Source organism: Mercenaria mercenaria, chromosome 18 (assembly GCF_021730395.1).
Source record: "Mercenaria mercenaria strain notata chromosome 18, MADL_Memer_1, whole genome shotgun sequence".
In the NCBI taxonomy this organism is placed as follows: Eukaryota; Metazoa; Mollusca; class Bivalvia; order Venerida; family Veneridae; genus Mercenaria; species Mercenaria mercenaria.
The window spans coordinates 38,968,273-38,988,154 of record NC_069378.1 but is presented as its reverse complement, the minus strand read 5'-3'; the positions used below and the strand labels follow the sequence as shown (position 1 = coordinate 38,988,154).

The following is a 19,882-nucleotide window of genomic DNA, read 5'->3' as shown; positions in this document are numbered from 1 at the left end:
TTATATGACATAGTGACATAGTTTTTGTGACCTAGTTCTGAACTTGACCTAGATATCATCAAGATAAAAATTCTGACCAATTTTCATGAAGATCCATTGAAAAATATGGTCTCTAGAGAGGTCACAAGGTTTTGCTATTATTTTACATAATGACCTAGTTTTTGAAGGCACGTGATCCAGTTTTGTATCTGACCTAGATATCATCAAGGTGAACATTCTCGCCAATTTTCATGAAGATCTCATGAAAAATATGGCCTCCAGAGAGGTCACAAGGTTTTTCTATTTTTAGACCTACTGACCTAGTTTTTGACCGCACGTGACCCAGTTTCAAACCTGGCCTAGATATCATCAAGGTGAACATTCTCACCAATTTTCATGAAGATCTATTGAAAAATATGGCCTCTAGAGAGGTCAAAAGGTTTTTCTATGTTTAGACCTAGTGACCTAGTTTTTGACCGCAGTTAACCTGGTTTCAAACCTGACCTAGATATCATCAAGATGAACATTCAGACTAACTTTCATACAGATCCCATGAAAAATATGGCCTCTAGAGTGGTCACAAGGTTTTTCTATTATTTGATCTACTGACCTAGTTTTTGACTGCATGTGACCCAGTTTCAAATTTGACCTAGAAATTATCAAGATTAACATTCTAACCAATTTTCATGCAGATCCTATGAAAAATATGATCTCTAGAGAGGTCACAAGGTTTATCTATTATTTTACCTACTGACCTAGTTTTGAACCGAACGTGACCCATTTTTGAACTTGACCTAGATATCATCAAGATGAACATTCTGACCAATTTTCATGCAGATCCCATGAAAAATATGGCCTCTACAGAGGTCACAAGGTTTTTCTATAATTTGACCTACTGACCTAGTTTTTGACCGCAGTTGACCCAGTTTCGAACTTGACCTAGATATCATCAAGGTCACCATTCTCACCAATTTTCATGAAGATCCATTGAAAAATATGGCCTCTAGAGAGGTCACAAGGTTATTCTATTTTTAGACGTACTGACCTAGTTTTTTATCGCATGTGACCCAGTTTCAAACTTGACCTAGATATCATCAAGGTGAACATTCTGACCAACTTTCATAAAGATCCCATGCGAAATGTGACCTCTAGAGTGGTCACAAGCAAAAGTTTACGCACGCACGCACGCACGTCGGACGCTGCACGATCACAAAAACTACTTTTTCCAACATGAACTACACTTCGTGCTACGCACCTGGATCATTCTATACATAGAGGTTGACGTCACTACTTTGCATGCGCATGGGTTATCGCAAAATAACCGTTGATTGATTTTCTCCCATGTGTTTATAGGTGATTTGCTGGTCGTGTTAGAATGTTCGCTAGACACTTTACTGTTTTGAAAAGTGGGGTATATCAGTAAATGAGCAAAGATATCAATTAAATTAAAATTAACAAAGGCATCGTGAATGGAGCCATAGTTCAGCAAGGAACGCAGGTCTTTTAAAGTCTGTGTCAAATGTATTTAGTAATAACCCTTACAGAAGTAAGCCTCTGTGGCGTACATGATGCGTATTTGCTGTGTATATGCCGCGAACACAGTAGTACGCCAGAGGAGTACATTTTACATACACCGCATGCCGCGTACATGCCGCGTACTATTTCGACGAGTACACAGCATGTACGCAGGAGGTCACTAGTACACTTCAAGTACGCAGCACAGACTCTGAAAATTTAAGGAGTACACTGCATGTATGCAGGAGGGACTTGTACAAGAAAATAGTACACTGCATGTACACCGCAGATACTTTGAAATTTGTGCAGTACACTTCATATACGCGGGAAGGTCTTGTACAATTTCTTTTGGCATTTATACTTAGTTTTTTTTTTTATAAGTTAAAGTCTGAAGTAAACTTCATATATGCGGGAGGGACTTGTTCATTTTCTTTTGGTGTTTATACTTTGAATTTTTTTAGGTAAAGGTCTGAAGTACACTTCACGCAGGAAGGATTTGTACATTTTTTTTTTTTTTTTTGGAAGCAAGAACTTGATTTCCGAGTAACTTTTATCTTAATAGCATAGAATAGTTCAGATTACCGGTATTCTGAACAATGAAAATTTGCCAAACTATTTGCAATGTTCATTTGTGAAGCTTACATCTTAGTGATTTCTGAGCTGCACCTTGCATGCAGTGTAAAAAATAAATTCTTTTTCATTTTGAATTAATCCTGGAGCTTTCTAACTTTGATAATTGAAAAGCCTTATTTGAACTTCGTTGCATTACATTTTGTAATACATGAAATAATTACCAAGATAATGCCTCAACAGCGCCCGAATGAGAAGAATTAATAGCTCTCACTGTTATTTGAATACTCTTAAGCAAAACACCATTCTATCATGTTTTATAAAGGCTTTAATGCTCATTATGTTAACTCATTAAGGCCTCACCAAATTAAAAAGTTGTTCATCGGATTTGCCGCTCGTATATTTTCAGAACGTTTTTGGCTAATTGCGCTAGCCCCATTGGAACAAGAGCTGTCGGAGGACAGCAACGCTCGACTATTTAACAGCCTTGTCGCTTGAATGAATAAGAAAGTCGAAAAAGGGACATAATTTAGTAAAAAAGTAAAATAGGGTTATGGAACATGCAAAGTGCTTATCAGCTCATGACAGTGGACAAGTGTATGAAGTTTCAATCCATTCCCATTAGTGGGTACTGAGGTACCAGCTTACATATAAGAATTTAACCCAAAAACTCCTAAGTTGAAAAAGGGGCATAATTTTGTAAAATGCAAAGTTGAGTTATTGATCCTTTGCACTGCATGTCATATCATGACAGTGAACTAGTGTGTGAAGTTTCAATCCTTTCCCATTAGTGGATACTGAGATACCAGCTTACATACAAAAACTTAACCAAAAAAATCTATGTTGAAAAAGGGGCATAATTTTGTAAAAAAGCAAAATAAAGTTATGGGACCTGCTTTGTGCATGTCAAATCATGACAGTGAACAAGTGTGTGAAGTTTCAATCCATTCCCATTAGTGAGTACTGAGATACCAGCTTACATACAAAACCTTAACCAAAAAATTCTAAGTCGAAAAAGGGGCATAATTTTGTAAAAAAGCAAAATAGAGTTATGGAACCTGTGCAATGTAAGTCAGTTTATCACAGTAAATAAGTGTGTGAAGCTTCAATCCATTCCCACAAGTGGTTACTGAGATACCAGCTTACATACAAAACCTTAACCAAAAATTTCTAAGTCAAAAAAGGGGCATAATTTGGTAAAAAAGCAAAACAGAGTTATGGAACCTGTGCAATGTAAGTCAGTTTATCACAGTGAATAAGTGTGTGAAGTTTCAATCCATTCCCACAAGTGGTTGCTGAGATACCAGCTTACATACAAAAACTTAACCAAATCGGGACGCGGACGCGGACGCCGATGCGGACGCCGATGCGGACGCCGACGCATGGGCGAGTCCAATAGCTCTACTATTCTATGAATAGTCGAGCTAAAAAATCAATCCAAAATTTTTTGGTGCGCTACTTTTTACGCATGTAAAAGTGTATAAATGCTTATATAATTCCAGTCCTAGATTGTTCTCAAATGGATTTTAATCAAAATAAATACATACTACGCACACATCGTCTATAATAAATCATAACACTTATATTTAGTTGCATTAAAGTTGTTTCCCCTTGATGCAGTTACGCCATTTTCTTCAAATGTTTACCAAATTACATGCTACAAAAATTGATTTATTTCATTGAAAAGTGGATGAAGAAAAGCATACTAATTTATTTGATAACATCAATCTACATTATTTTGGTAAGGGTAAATAATTATTGATGTAGTCACTTATCTTTTTTCTGTTTCTTTTTCTGTCCAAATGATCAGCATTTGCATATGAAAGTTGGTGGGGTAAGGAATTTACATTATCAAAGCAGTTTCGCCACAAGAGTACACAGCATGTACGCAGCAGAAGTACACAGCATGTACGCCGCAGGACTCGGGCCAGGAGTACACAGCATGTACGCCGCAGGAGTACACAGCATGTACGCCGCAGGGGTAGTACACCGCAGGCGCATTTGCATGTGAAAAGTGTATGTGCCGCGTACATGCTGCGTACTATTTCCCGCATACTAAATTCCTCCAGTGTACATCCTGTGTACTATGTAGTCCACAGCATGTTCGCAGCAAGTAGTACGCGGCAGAGCTCATTTGCATGTCAAAAGTGTACTACAAACGTACTATCGGTGTATGTGCGGTGTATATCCTGCGTACTATTTAAAGCCCTTGATTTCAGTACACGTCATGTACGCATCATATACGCTGTATGTACACAGCAAGAGTACGCAGCAGGCCTTTTTCTTCTGTAAGGGAACAGAGATAAAGACAAGAGCACTGCCGGCAGGCACGATCGCTTGTCTGCAAGTGCTGGACAAAATGTAATAATACAGTTATACTTATTGGCCTTCCTACTCACAGCTATTGTAAGTATTAAAGAAAAGGGAACATAAACATAAACAAACAAGAGGGTCATTGACCCTACAGCGCTCACCTGTGTACAAGGCTTAAAATGTCTTTGTATAAGTACAGAGTCCAAAGGTTTCTTCTATGTTAGCCTATATTATATACATGTCAGACACATTTTTGAACATAGGGCAATAACTTGAACATACAGTAGACATTACAAATCTGATATCACAGGCCTATCAAAGCTCTACTTAATTATTGATTCAGAGAAGAAGATTATCAAATTTCCTTATATAAAAGCCTTTAGTAAGTATATGTCAGACACAAATTTGGACATGTATGGCAGAGAGTCAAACCCTTATACCACATGCCAAATACGAAAGCTCTAGAAAAAAAGATTTTTAATATTTAATAGCTGAAAACCTATTTTTAATCAAAAAGACACGTACGTTCAATGAACCGGAACCATGTGAACAACTTTGAAAAACGGCTACCAAGAAGTCATTTGTGTAAAGTTTCATCAAAATCCCATGTTTCTGGATGGGATATTGTTTAAAGAAATTGTTGATGAAACGTGACCACGTCCTATGACAGTCATGTTTTTTGACCAATCAGAAAAAATTTGAACACTATTTGTAGAAGGTCACACAAGGACCATTTGTGTGATATTATTTTAAAATTGGGCTACAGTTTTATGCAAGATTTTCTAAGTTTCTATAGGCCATGTTTTTTGACGATTCGGAATAACCTGAGCAATCTTAAAAAAAGGTCACACAAGACCATTTGTGTAAAATTATTTTAAAATCAGGCCAGCAGTTTCACATGAGAAGATCTTTTAAATTGCCATGTTTTTTAATGAATCAGTAAGGACTTCGGACACTATCATATGCTTCTAGCCTACATTTTGAATTCAAAATTCTCCATAAATATTTAAACAATACCCAAATCGTTTCGAGTCAATGATAAACCAATGTATTAGTTAACTTATTACAGCAGAAACTGGGTGTGGATCAGTTCCTATCAAGATGTTTTTCTTATTTTATCTAGGACAGGATATATTTTATTGAAAAAAGTAAAATGTTTAATTTCCGTAAAAATATAATGTCATCACTTTACGGAAGTTTTAAGTATATGAATTCAAGTCAAAACAAGAGCTGTCGGAGGACAGCAACGCTCGACTATTCAACAGCCTTGTCAATAGAATGAATACAAAAGTTGAAAAAGGGGCATAATTTTGTAAAATGCAAAGTAGAGGTATTGAACCTCTGTACTGCATGTCATATCATGACAGTGAACAAGTGTGTGAAGTTTCAATCCTTTCCAATTTGTGGATACTGAGATACCAGCTTACATACAAAAACTTAACAAAAAACTGCTAAGTCAAAGGGGCATAATTTTGTAAAAATGCCAAGTAGAGTTATGGGACCTTCACAGTGCATGTTAGATCATGACAGTGAACAAGTGTGTGAAGTTTCAATCCATTCCAATTAGTGGATACTGAGATATCAGATTACATACAAAAATTTAACCAAAAACTGCTAAGTCGAAAAAGGGGCATAATTTTGTAAAAATGCAAAACAGTTGTGGAACCTGTGCAGTGTAAGTCAGTTCTTCGTAGTGTGTGTGAACTTTTAATCCATTCCCACACATGGTACTGAGATACCAGATTACATACAAAATCTTAACCAAATCAGGACATCGATGCCAACGCCTACACATGGGCGAGTTCAATAGCTCTACCTATTCTTCGATCAGTTAAGCTAAAAAGTATTTTGCTTATAGGCAAGAGTTAGTAGGATAGCTAGCTAAAATAGATAAGATTTTAGAAAAAAATTACAAACTAATTTGTACAGAAAGATGCAAATAGAAGGATTTAAGTCCCTAGTTTTATGAAAAACTGATTCCCCTGATTCCAAGAAAGATCCAAATAAGTGCCCTGGACTAAGTAAAGTTGCATATGCACGTGTCAATTTATGTATCAATACCAGTCTTCTATTAAAACAAGAGCTGTCGGAGGACAGCAACACTCGACTATTCAACAGCCTTGTCAGTTGAATGAAATAAAGTTGAAAAAGGGGAATAATTTTGCAAAATTGCAAACAGTGTTATGGAACCTGTACAATGTAAATCAGTTCATGACAATGGACAATCTTGTGAAGTTTCAATCCATTCCTATTAGTGGGTACTGAGATACCAGCTTATGTATAAAAACTTAACCAAAAACTGCTAGGTCAAAAAAGGGACATAATTTTGTAAAAATGCAAAGCAGAGTTATGTAAACTGTGCATTACACATCAGATCATGATAGTGAACAAGTGTGTGAAGTTTCAACACATTCCCATTATTGGGTACTGAAATACCAGCTTACATACAAAAACTTAACCAAAAACTGCTAAGTCTAAAAAGGGGCATAATTTTGTAACAAGAGATCACAGAGTGACCTTGGTGCCCACTATTGAGCCATTTTTGAATGTTCCAACTTTCAACACTAGTTCAAGGTCAAAATCAAGGTCAAATTTCATTTTGGCACACAATACTGTGCATGTAGTCCAAATTTGAAAGCTGTGGCTTGAGAAATGTGAAAGTAGGTCATTAGATCAACTTCAAGGTCAAAGTTCATTTTGGTAGACAAAACTATGCATGTGCTTCAAATCTGGAGGCTGTAGCTTGAGAAATGTGAAAGTAGGTACTAGGTAAAAATCAATGTCAAATTTCAATTCAGAACACAAAAATATGCAGGTGGTCCAAATTTGAAGCCTGTAGTTTCAGAAATGTGAAAGTAGGTCACTAGGTCAATCTCAAGATCAAAGTTCATTTCGGTACACAAAACTATGCATGTGGTCCAAATTTGAAGGCTGTAGCTTGAGAAATGTGAAAGTAGGTCACTAGGTCAAAATCAAGGTCAAATTTCATTTCGGAACACAAAACTATGCATGTGGTCAAAATTTGAAAGCTGTGGCTTGAGAAATGTAAAAGTAGGTCATTAGATCAATTTCAATGTCAAAGTTCATTTCAGTACACAAAACTATGCATGTGGTCCGAACTTGAAGGCTTTAGCTTGAGAAATGTGAAAGTAGGTCACTAGGTCAACCTCAAGATCAAAATTCATTTAGGTACAAAAAACTATGCATGTAGTCCAAATTTGAAGGCTATAGCTTGAGAAATGTGAAAGTAGGTCACTAGGTCAAATTTCATTTCAGAACACAAAACTATGCATCTGGTCCAAATTTGAAGCCTGTACCTTCAAAAATGTGAAAGTAGGTCACTAGGTCAATGTCAAGGTTGAAGTTTGTTTCGGTAGTACACAAACCTATGCATGTGGTCCAAATTTGAAGGCTGTAGCTTCAGAAATGTGAAGGAGCTTCAGAAATGTGAAAGTAGGTCACTAGGTAAATCTCAAGTTCATTTCGGTACACAAAACTATGCATGTGGTCCAAATTTGAAGGCTACAGCTTGAGAAATGTGAAAGTAGGTCACTAGGTCAAAATCAAGGTCAAATTTCATTTCGTAACACAAAACTATGTATGTGGTCCAAATTTGAAGCCTGTACCTTAAAAAATGTGAAAGTAGGTCACTAGGTCAATGTCAAGGTCAAAGTTTGTTTCAGTACACAAACCTATGCATGTGGTCCAAATTTGAAGGCTGTAGCTACAGAGATGTGAAAGTAGGTTGTGAGGTCAAGATCAAGGTCAACTCATGTCAAGGTTTATCTTGCCACTCAAAACTATACATGTGGTCCAAATTTGAATAATGTAGGTTATGGACATGAAGATTCTAAAAGTTTTTCCCTAAATAAGTCTATATGAACCATGTGACCCCCGGAGGCGGGCCATATTTGATCCTAGGGGGATAATTTGAACAAACTTTGTAGAGAACCACTAGATGATGCTACATTACAAATATCAAAGCCCTAGTCTTTGTGGTTTGGACAAGAAGATTTTCAAAGTTTTTCCCTATATAAGTCTATGTAAACCATGTGACCCCCAGGGCGGGGCCATATTTGACCCTAGGGGAATAATTTGAACAATCTTAGTAGAGGACCACTAGATGATACCATATACAAAATATCAAAGCCCTATATAAGTCTATATAAAATAATATTTCCCTATATAAGTCTATATAAACCATGTGACCCCCTGGCTACTAAGGGCGGGGCCATATTTGACCCCAGGGAAATAATTTGAAACAGTGTTCGAAATTCACGGTAGTCCGACAGCCCGTGGCTACCAAATTTCAGCTCGGGCTACCGATTTTCCACAGGTACAAGCCCGACTGGGCTACCGAATTTTCCTCATTTGTTTAAAAAAAAACATGCTAATTAAACGAGTACTGCATCGTGATTTTCCAGACTGAGAAACGCTTATGGAATTATTGGTTTTTGCACTCTTACTTGTTGACAATCAAACACAGTGCCAAAGACGTAACCGCAGCTCTAATTGGCTGAATACAATCACCTCTAGCGTAACGGATAATTTGATTAGCTTTCACACTTCTCGCGAAAATCTCACAAGTACCTGCAGTAGGCGGAGCTTAAATTATGCTATCAGCGTGTGTGTAAATGTGTATTCAGCACTCGGTATTACATCTTACAAATTGTCAACAGTCCGAGTTGCAGTAATTGGCGAGTGCGGATCCTAAAAAAGCGGGCATAACAGTTTATATTTCGTTTTGGCAAGGAGTGTCATGTCCGATGCTTTTGGACTCTGACGATGCTGATCTGGACTGGAGTATTTCGAGTTAAAATTTTTCAAAAACATGGCAAACATATACTGTATGTCTTTTTTATTACTTCAAACATGCATAGAGATGTTTGTAAAACAAGATGTTATATGGTGCAAAAATTATGTATTTTAAGGTGTTAAAAGTTCGGGCTAGTGAAATTGGTGTCGGGCTTGGAAAATTTTTAATCTGGTAGCCCGAACGGGCTATTGGATTCAAATCTGAATTTCGTACACTGTTGAAAAGTGTTGATAGAGGACCTCAGATGATGCTACATACCAAATATCAAAGCCCTAGGCCCTGTGGTTTTGGTGAAGAAGATTTTCAAAGTTTATTATATAAATATATGTAAATTATAAAAATAAACAAAGGGTCATAACTTATTCAAAAATTGTTGAACCAGTCTGATTTTCAGGGGGACACAACTAGAGTACGAATACATCATTCTGACAAAGTTTGGTCAAAATACCCCCAGTAGTTTCTGAGGAGATGCGATAACCAAATTGGGATGCGGACGCCGATGCAAACGCTAATGCTGGCGCATGAGTGAGTCCAATAGCTCTACTTTTTCTATAAATAGTCGAGCTAAAAATATTCAAGAATTAATGAAAATCAAATATGAACATTTTTTTTTAAACGTATGACATGCTGCAGAGGGCAATCAGCATTGGGGAAAGAACCTAATTTAATACCATAACTGTGTGTAACTATGCATATAGTCATTTTCAGCCTTACCAAGTTACTATAGTTACCAAAGTACTCCTCGTCCTGCCATATTGCATGTTTTTCAGGTTTCAGATGATTGACAGGCACATAACCATAGCAACCAGCCAACTCTGCCCACCACCAAGTGTCTGTGGTTTTCTGGAGTATGTGGAGTTCATCACCCTTCTTAAAGGATATCTGTGGAAAAATTCAATAGAAAGGCAAAGCCATTGAAAAATAAAAGTCAATAAATTCTAAAAAAACAACAAGAGCTGTCTATAATAAAGCCAATGCTCAACTATTTGCATTGTTGTCCAATAAGCAGGAATATTACCTTAAATGTTAAATAGTACGTAAATTTTGTGTATAGAGTTTCAATCCAGTATCTGCATTAGTTACCTGACAATAACTTGCATGCAGAAGTTAAACACAAGTATTTAAGTTCAAAAGGGGACATAATGTTGCAAAATATGTGTCAAAGTTATAGGACTTGATACTATGACCTAGTTTTATAAACCCGAAGAAACATGTGAAGTTTGCAATTCAATATTTGCATTAGTTTTTGAGACAGTAACTTGCATTTTTTATCATATTAAATGGAGGTAATTAATAAACAAATGAAATGCATGACACTTATATGGTACTAAACTAGAATGTGTCTGTAGGTACATTTGTCACAAATAAGGGGCAATAATTCAAATGTTTGCGGGTAAAGCCTCTTCAAACATTTTATACAAAGGATTCATTATTCTAGGCCATATACTTTTCGAGCTATGAGCATCACAAACAAAAAATCCACTAGTGTGCAAGGTCACATCATGATAAAGACTCATGCAAGGTTTCATGAATTTACATCAAATACTTTTTGAGCTAGGATGGATATTTTTGACTATTTCAGGGGCCATAACTTTAAAAATAACTTGTTTAAAAATTACTCACCAGAAAAAAAAGTTAATTCTACTGTTGGTTAATGCAGAACTGCACTTCATATCAAACTAATGTTATGTAGCCATAGTAATGCTGCATTTGCCTATATATACCATTAAATTATAACCCTTGCCTGGGTATGCATTCTACAAGTCTACAATTGTTAATAGCTTTTTATATCTATCAATACCAATCATTGTATTTAAAACATAATTTCATTTTTAAATTAGTGGAAAACTGATATAACAAGAGCTGTCCATAAGACAGCCAAGCTCAACTATTCAAAATATTGTCCCAGAAGCAGGAAAATACTACCCAAAAAGGTTAAATATCAAAAGAGTTTTAAGTTCAAAAGGGGACATAATTTGACCATAATGAAGGTCAGAGTTATGGGACTTGCTGCTATCAACTAGTTTTATAACCCCGAAGGCACATGTGAAGTTTCAATTCAATATCTGCATTAGTTTTGGAGATAGTAACTTGCATGTAAAACTTTAACCAGAATTTTCTAAGTCCAAAAAGGGGCATAATTTGCCCAAAATACATGTCAGAGTTATGGGACTTGACCCAGTGAGGTTGGTAATTGATCTAGAAAAAAAAAATAAGTTTCAAATCTATATGCCTTTTAGTAATAGCTGTATGTACTTGCACGCAAAACTTTAACAAGGATTTTCTAAGTCCAAAAGGGGGCATAATTTGGCCAAAAGGAAGGTCAAAGTTATGGGACTTGCTGCTATCAACTAGTTTTATTAACCCGAAGACACATGTGAAGTTTCAATTCAATATCTGCATTAGTTTTGGAGATAGCAACTTACATGTCAAACTTTAACCAGAATTTTCTAAGTCCAAAAGGGGGCATAATTTGCCCAAAATACATGTCAGAGTTATGGGACTTGACCCAGTGAGGTAGGTAGTTGACCTAGAAAAAGAAAAAATAAGTTTCAAAGCTGTAAGCCTTTTAGTATCAGCTGTATGTACTTGCACGCAAAACTTTAACCAGAAATTCTAAGTCCAAAAGGGGACATAATTTTGCCAAAATGAAGGTCAGAGTTATGGGACTTGCTGCTATCAACTAGTTTTATAACCCCGAACACACATGTGAAGTTTCAATTCAATATCTGCATTAGTTTTGGAGTAACTTGCATGTAAAACTTTAACCAGAATTAAGTCCAAAAGGGGGCATAATTTGCTCAAAATACATGTCAGAGTTATGGGACTTGACCCAGTGAGGTTGGTAATTGACCTAGAAAAAGAAAAAATAAGTTTCAAAGCTATATGCCTTTAAATGATAGCTGTATAAACTTGCATGCAAAAACTTAACCAAGGTGTGACGACAACGCCAGGGTGAGTAGAATAGCTAGACTACTCTTCGAATAGTCGAGCTAAAAACACATGTATTGTACATTTATCATATAAAAGGGAGGTAAGTTCATGTACAAAAAAGGTTAACTTGGATGCCAGTGACCTTGACCTTTGTACATGAAATAATGTCTTGTAATGGTGAATATTTATGTCAAGTTGTTAGAAATTGAATATACAAAAACGCATAAAAAAGTTACAGATCAGACAAAACAAGAGCTCGTCGAACACGAAATGCCCCCCATGATGCATTTAGTAATTGCACAAGGAACAAATTATAAGCTCACTTATGCATGTGGTTCAAATTTGAAGGCTGCAGCTTGAAAAATGTGAAAGTAGGTCACTAGGTCAAAATCAAGGTCAAATTTTATTTCGGAACACAAAACTATGCAAGTGATCCAAATTTGAAGCCTGTACCTTCAGAAATGTAAAAGTAGGTCACTAGGTCAATCTCAAGATCAAAGTTAATTTCAGTACACAAAACTATGCTTGTGGTTCAAATTTGAAGGCTGTAGCTTGAGAAATGTGAAAGTAGGTCACTAGGTCAAAATCAAGGTCAAATTTTATTTTGGAACAAAAAACTATGCATGTGGTCCAAATTTGAAGTCTGTACCTTCAAAAATGTGAAAGTAGGTCACTAGGTCAATAACAAGGTCAAAGTTTGTTTCAGTACACAAACCTATGCATGTGGTCCAAATTTGAAGGCTGTAGCTAAAGAAATGTGAAAGTAGGTCACTAGGTCAAGATCAAGGTCAACTCATGTCAAGGTTCATCTTGCCACTCAAAACTATACATGTGGTCCAAATTTGAATGATGTAAGTTATGGACATGAATATTTTTCCCTAAATAAGTCTATATGAACCATGTGACCCCTGAGGCGGGGCCTATTTGACCCTAGAGGGATAATTTGAACAACCTTGGTAGAGAACCACTAGATGATGCTACATTACAAGATATCAAAGCCATAGTCTTTGTGGTTTGGATAAGAAGATTTTCAAAGTTTTTCCCTATATAAGTCTATGTAAACCATGTGACCCCCTGGGCGGGGCCATATTTGACCCCAGGGAAATAATCTGAACAATCTTGGTAGAGGACCACTAGATTTTGCTACATACCCAATATCAAAGCCCTAGGCCCTATGGTTTTGGACAAGAAGATCAGAAACCGTTTAACTGTTCCTGGCCAATGCAACCTTGACCTTTAACCTAATGACCTCAAAATCAATAGGGGTCATCTGCTGGTCATGGCCAACCTAACTATCAATTTTCCTGAAACTAGGCCCAAGCGTTCTAGAGTTATTGCTCGGAAAACATTTAACTGTTCCTGGTCACTGTGAACTTGACCTTTGACATACTGACCTCAAAATCAATAGGGGTCATCTGCTGGTCATGACCAACCTGCCTATCAACTTTCGTGACCCTAGGCTGAAGCGTTCTTGAGTTATCATCCGGAAACCGTTTAATTGTTCAGGGTCACTGTGACCTTGACCTTTAACATACTGACCTCAAAATCAATAGGGGTCATCTGCTGGTGATGACCAACCTCCCTATCAACTTTCATGATCCTAGGCCCAAGCATTCTTGAGTTATCATCCGGAAACCGTTTTACTATTCAGGGTCACTGTGACCTTGACCTTTGATATACAGACCTCAAAATCAATAGGGGTCATCTGCTGGTGATGACCAACCTCCCTATCAACTTTCATGATCCTAGGCCCAAGCGTTCTTGAGTTATCATCCGGAAACGGATTGGTCTACATTCCGACCGACCGACCGACCTACCGACCGACATCTGCAAAACAATATACCACTCCTTCTTCGAAGGGGGGCATAAAAATTACCAAACAAGAGGGCCATGATGGCCCTATTTCTCTCACCGGAGTTGATCTGGCCTACTGATCAAGTTTTTGACCCTACATGACCCAGTTTCAAATTTGAACTAGAGATCATCAAGACAAACATTCTGACCAAGTTTCATAAAGATAGGGTCACAACTGTGGCCTCTAGAGTGTTAACAAGTTTTTCCTATGATTTGACCGGGAGACCTAGTTTTTAACCCCACATGAACCAGATTCAAACTTGACCTAGAGGTCATCAAGACAAACATTCTGACCAATTCTCATGAATTTCAAACTTAAACCATGGCCTCAAAGGAGTTAACAATATTTCCTTTGATCTGGCCTACTTACCTAGTTTTTGACCCCACATGACCCAGTTTCAAACTTGACCTAGAAATCATCAAGACAAACATTCTGACCAAGTTTCATAAAGATTATGATAGGATCACAACTGTGGCCTCTAGTGTTAATAAGTTTTTCCTTTGATTTGACCAGGTAACCTAGTTTTTGACCCCACATGACCAAGATTCCAACCTGACCTAGAGGTTATCAAGACAAACATTCTGACCATTTCTCATGAGTTTCAAACTTAAACCGTGGGTTCTAGAGTGTAGACAAGATTTTCCTTTTATCTTGCCTACTGACCTAGTTTTTTTATTCCATGTGACCCAGTTTCAAACCTGATCTATTTGTATTTGTCATCTAGACAAAAATTCTGACCAAGTTTCATAAAGATTGGACAAAACTGTGGCCTCTAGAGTGTTCACAAGCTTTTCCTTTGATTTGACTGGGTGACCTAGTTTTTGACCCCACACGACCCAGATTCAAATCTGACTTAGAGGTCATCAAGACAAACATTCAAATCAAGTTTCATAATGATTGAATCACAACTGTCTCGACCTAGAGATTATCAAGACAAACATTCTGACCAAGTTTCACAAAGATAGTCACAACTGTGACCTCTACAGTGTTCACAAGCTTTTCCTTTGATCTGATTGGGTGACCTAGTTTTTGACCCCACATGACCCAGATTCACTTAGAGGTCATCAAGACAAACATTCAAAACAAGTTTCATAATGACTGAGTCACATCTGTGGCCTCTAGAGTGTTCACAAGGCAAATGTTGACGAACGACGCACAACGACAGATGCCGGACAATGACCAGTCACAATAGCTCACCTTGCGCACTTCGTGCTCCGGTGAGGTAAAAAGTTCTCCAAAGATGACCTTGATCTTGGAGCTAGGGGTCTGGGTCTTGACTCTTGCTGATGATAAATTAACTCATTATGGGGAACATTTGTGCCAGGTAATTTAAAATTCCCTCTATGAATGGCAGAGTTATGGACCAGACAAGAAACAAACCATGTTAACCTTTGACTTCTAAGTGTGACCTTTACCTTGGAGCTAGGGGCCGGGATCTTGCACATGACAGGTCATCTCATTATGGGGAACATTTACCAAGTAATTTCAAAATCCCTTGCTGAATGGCAGAATTATGGACCAGACACGAAACAGACCCTGTTAACCTTTGACTTCTAAATGTGACCTTGACCTTGTAGCTAGTGGTCTTGGTCTTACGCATGACATGTTGTCTTATTATGGTGAACATTTATGTCAAGTTATTTCAAAATCCCTTCATGGATGGCAGAGTTATGGACCGGACACAAAACAAACCCTGTTAACCTCTGACCTCTAAATATGACCTTGACCATAAAGCTAGGGGTCTGGGTCTTGCAAACAACATATTGTCTCATTATGGTAAACATTTATGCCAAGTTATTTTAAAATCCCTTCATGGATGGCAGAGTAACTGTTATGGACAGAACACAAAGTCTGACAGATGGACAGCAGGACGGATGGAAGGAAGCAGCCTATTTCTATGTCCCCCCTTTTTTCTCTGAAAAAATTGTTTTCAAAGATAATGTAAGATGAAGTGTTGTGTTAGAAGATTTTAATGCACAGGAAGTAATGAGAAGAAATTAGAAAATCATCTTTAATTAGCATGCTTTAAAGTTATGACATGATCACAGAAGAATTTATTCTTTTATAAGTTAATAAAATGTCATTTTAAAACACCTTCCATAAATTATTAATTTTTCACAGTAAATATTATTTATATTATTCAAGAAATTTCGTACTGTGTATTAGTGATGTTTGCAAGTTCTCAATATAAATCAAAATATCAGTATATCATATCAGAGGTTGTCGTACCTGTCAAAAACATTTTTGTAACCTAATATGGCTCTCAATTTAGTGTATCTATGCAAGTTAAAATAAACTTTTGGTTCCTGTGACAGTAATTGTTGTTGTTTTTTTTTTACATTATTCTATACAAAAGAACAAGTAGGGTTCAAAGGCACGTGCCTGCACAGTGTCCTAAGTAAATTAAGCAAATGACTATAGGAAACCTGTTTTTCATTAGATATACCCACAAGTTTCCAAGGAAATCAAAATGTCATGCCTGTAATTTTCAATCCGCGAGCATGTGTTACCTAATTTGAATATGTTAAAAGATTCATACTTCTGTTTATTGATCTCAGCAATTTAATAACCTTTATTTAAGTCAATAAAAGAATTAGAGATTGGTTTTAATTTACAAGTGCTGTCTTTTGGTTAATGAGTTTATTTAACCCTGTGCTAGCTAACATAACGTCCGCATAATTTATGATTAAACTAGATGTATATCCATAGAACACTGGTGCCCCCACTTCCTATCACTTTATGCATATTTTTTACTAAGTCAAGGACTACAACTCTAGTCTGGCTGAGTGAAATCCTGAATAAAACGCCAGTTGCACAACTTCACATGCTGAATAACAATCCTGTGAGGCTTGATGACTTCAGGTCAAATACATGTTGAGATATGCATGAAAGCCGGACAGAAGGAAAGACCAAAATATGTACGGACAAGGACAAAAAAATTTGGGGAAGCAAAAATTCTGAAATCAATGGTTTATTTACTCATTGAGAAAATATACATTATTTTAAAAAGAAAACGAAAACAAGAGGGTCATGATGACCCTTGTCCGCTCACCTGAGTAATATGAGCTACATGTTTCAAATATCAAACTGATGCTAAAATATTAAGAAAGTAGGTCACATTCATGGTCACTGAAAGTCAGTTTTAGGATCGGTGTACAAAACTGTCAAATCTCAAGGCTCTATCTTAAAAAACAAAAAAGTAGGTCAAGGTCAAAGTCAAGTGACCCCTAATTACTTGGGGTCATCAGGTAATTATAATAAAACAGTCTAGGAAATATGATCAGAAAAGGACCTCTTTTTGCCCTAGGGGCATAATTTGAAGATTCTTGTTTGAGAACCACTAGGCAATGCTACATACCAAGTTTCAAAGGCCTAGGCCTTGAACTTTCAGACAAGAAGATTTTTAAAAAAAATTTCCTATATAAGTCTCTGTAAAAATTGGTACCCCCAGGTAGGGGCCATTTTTCACCCCAGAGTAATAATTTGAACAATCTTGGTAGAGACCATAAGGCAATACTACATACCAAATATCAACGGCCTAGGTCTTGTGGTTTCAGACAAGAAGATTTTTAAAGTTTTTTTCCTATGTAAGTCTATGTAAAATTGGGACCTCCGGGGTGGGGCCTCTTTTCACCCCAGGGTGATAATATGAACAATCTTAGTAGAGGACTACCAGGCAATGCTACATACCAAATATCAAAGGTCTAGGTCTTGTGGTTTAAGATAAGAAGATTTTTAAAGTTTTTTCCTATACAAGTCTATGTTTACTTGGGACCCCTGGGGCGGGGCCCCTTTTCACCCCAGGGGCATAATTTGAAAAATCTTGCTAGAGGACCACTAGATGATGTCACATACCAAATATCAAAGCCCTAGGCCCTGTGATTTTTTTACAAGAAGATTTTTAAAGTTTTTCCCTATATAAGTCTATGTAAACCATGTGACCCCCAGGGCAGGGCCATATTTGACCCTAGGGGAATAATTTGAATAAACTTGGTAGAGGACCACTAGATGATATTACATACCAAATATCAAAGCACTAGGACCTGTGGTTTTGGACAAGAAGATTTTCATAGTTTTCCCTATATAAGTCTAAGTAAACCATGTGACCCCCAGGGCGGGGCCATATTTGACCCCAGGGGGATAATTTGAACAATCTTGGTAGAGAACCACTAGATGATGCTACATACCAAATATAAAAGCCCTATGAATTGTGGTTTTGGACAAGAAGATTTTTTAAGTTTTCCTTTCGGTTGCCATGGCAACCAGAGTTCTACTTGGAATTCAATTCTTTGAACAATTTTGAAAGGAGGCCACCCAAGGTTCATTCCTGTGAAGTTTGGTGTAATTCTGCTCAGTGGATTTCAAGAAGATTTTTTAAGAAATTGGTGACGGACACACGACGGACGACAGACATTGAGCGGTCACAAAAGCTCACCATAAGCCTTTGACTCAGGTGAGCTAAAAGCTGCTCAGTGAAACAAATTTTCTAAAGTACCCTTACAGAAGCAAGCCTCTGTGGCGTACATGATGCGTAGTAGTACGCCAGAGGAGTACATTTTACATACACCGCATGCCGCATACATGCCGCGTACTATTTCGACGAGTACACAGCATGTACGCAGGAGGTCACTAGTACACTTCAAGTACGCAGCACAGACTCTGAAAATTTAAGGAGTACACTGCATGTATGCAGGAGGGACTTGTACAAGAAAATAGTACACTGCATGTACACCGCAGATACTTTGAAATTTGTGCAGTACACTTCATATATGTGGGAAGGACTTGTACAATTTCTTTTGGCATTTATACTTAGTTTTTTTTTTTAATAAGTTAAAGTCTGGAGTAAACTTCATATACGCGGGAGGGACTTGTTCATTTTCTTTTGGTGTTTATACTTTGAATTTTTTTAGGTAAAAGTCTGAAGTACACTTCACGCAGGAAGGATTTGTACATTTTTTTTTTTTTTGGAAGCAAGAACTTGATTTCCGAGTAACTTTTATCTTAATAGCATAGAATAGTTCAGATTACCGGTATTCTGAACAATGAAAATTTGCCAAACTATTTGCAATGTTCATTTGTGAAGCTTACATCTTAGTGATTTCTGAGCTGCACCTTGCATGCAGTGTAAAAAATATATTCTTTTTCATTTTGAATTAATCCTGGAGCTTTCTAACTTGGATAACTGAAAAGCCTTATTTGAACCTCGTTGCATTACATTTTGTAATACATGAAATAATTACCAAGATAATGCCTCAACAGCGCCCGAATGAGAAGAATTAATAGCTCTCACTGTTATTTGAATACTCTTGAGCAAAACACCATTCTATCATGTTTTATAAAGGCTTTAATGCTCATTATGTTAACTCATTAAGGCCTCACCAAATTAAAAAGTTGTTCATCGGATTTGCCGCTCGTATATTTTCAGAACGTTTTTGGCTAATTGCGCTAGCCCCATTGGAAAAAATCAATCCAAAATTTTTTGGTGCGCTACTTTTTACGCACGTAAAAGTGTATAAATGCTTATATAATTCCAGTCCTAGATTGTTCTCAGATGGATTTTAATCAAAATAAATACATACTACGCACACATTGTCTATAATAAGTCATAACACTTATATTTAGTTGCATTAAAGTTGTATCCCCTTGATGCAGTTACGCCATTTTCTTCAAATGTTTACCAAATTACATGCTACAAAAATTGATTTATTTCATTGAAAAGTGGATGAAGAAAAGCATACTAATTTATTTGATAACATCAATCTACATTATTTTGGTAAGGGTAAATACTTATTGATGCATGTCACTTATCTTTTTTCTGTTTTTTTTTTCTGTCCAAATGATCAGCATTTGCATATGAAAGTTGGTGGGGTAAGGAATTTACATTATCAAAGCAGTTTCGC

The 19,882-nt window shown here is 36.8% G+C and overlaps 1 protein-coding gene across 3 annotated transcripts in view; it reads right to left on the bottom strand.

Annotated features, from left to right (window-relative positions):
- Positions 1–19,882, bottom strand: part of LOC123538514 (protein arginine N-methyltransferase 2-like) — a 50,324-nt gene that overhangs the window by 29,035 nt on the left and 1,407 nt on the right. For 2 of the 3 annotated variants that reach the window (XM_045322674.2, XM_045322675.2), the window contains exon 2: positions 9,925–10,075. In XM_045322674.2, coding sequence (XP_045178609.1) covers positions 9,925–9,954 — 30 coding nt within the window. In that variant the 5' untranslated portion in view covers positions 9,955–10,075. Of the gene's footprint in view, positions 1–9,907; positions 10,076–19,882 lie in introns of all 3 variants that reach the window. The other variant, XM_045322672.2, reaches the window with a different exon arrangement.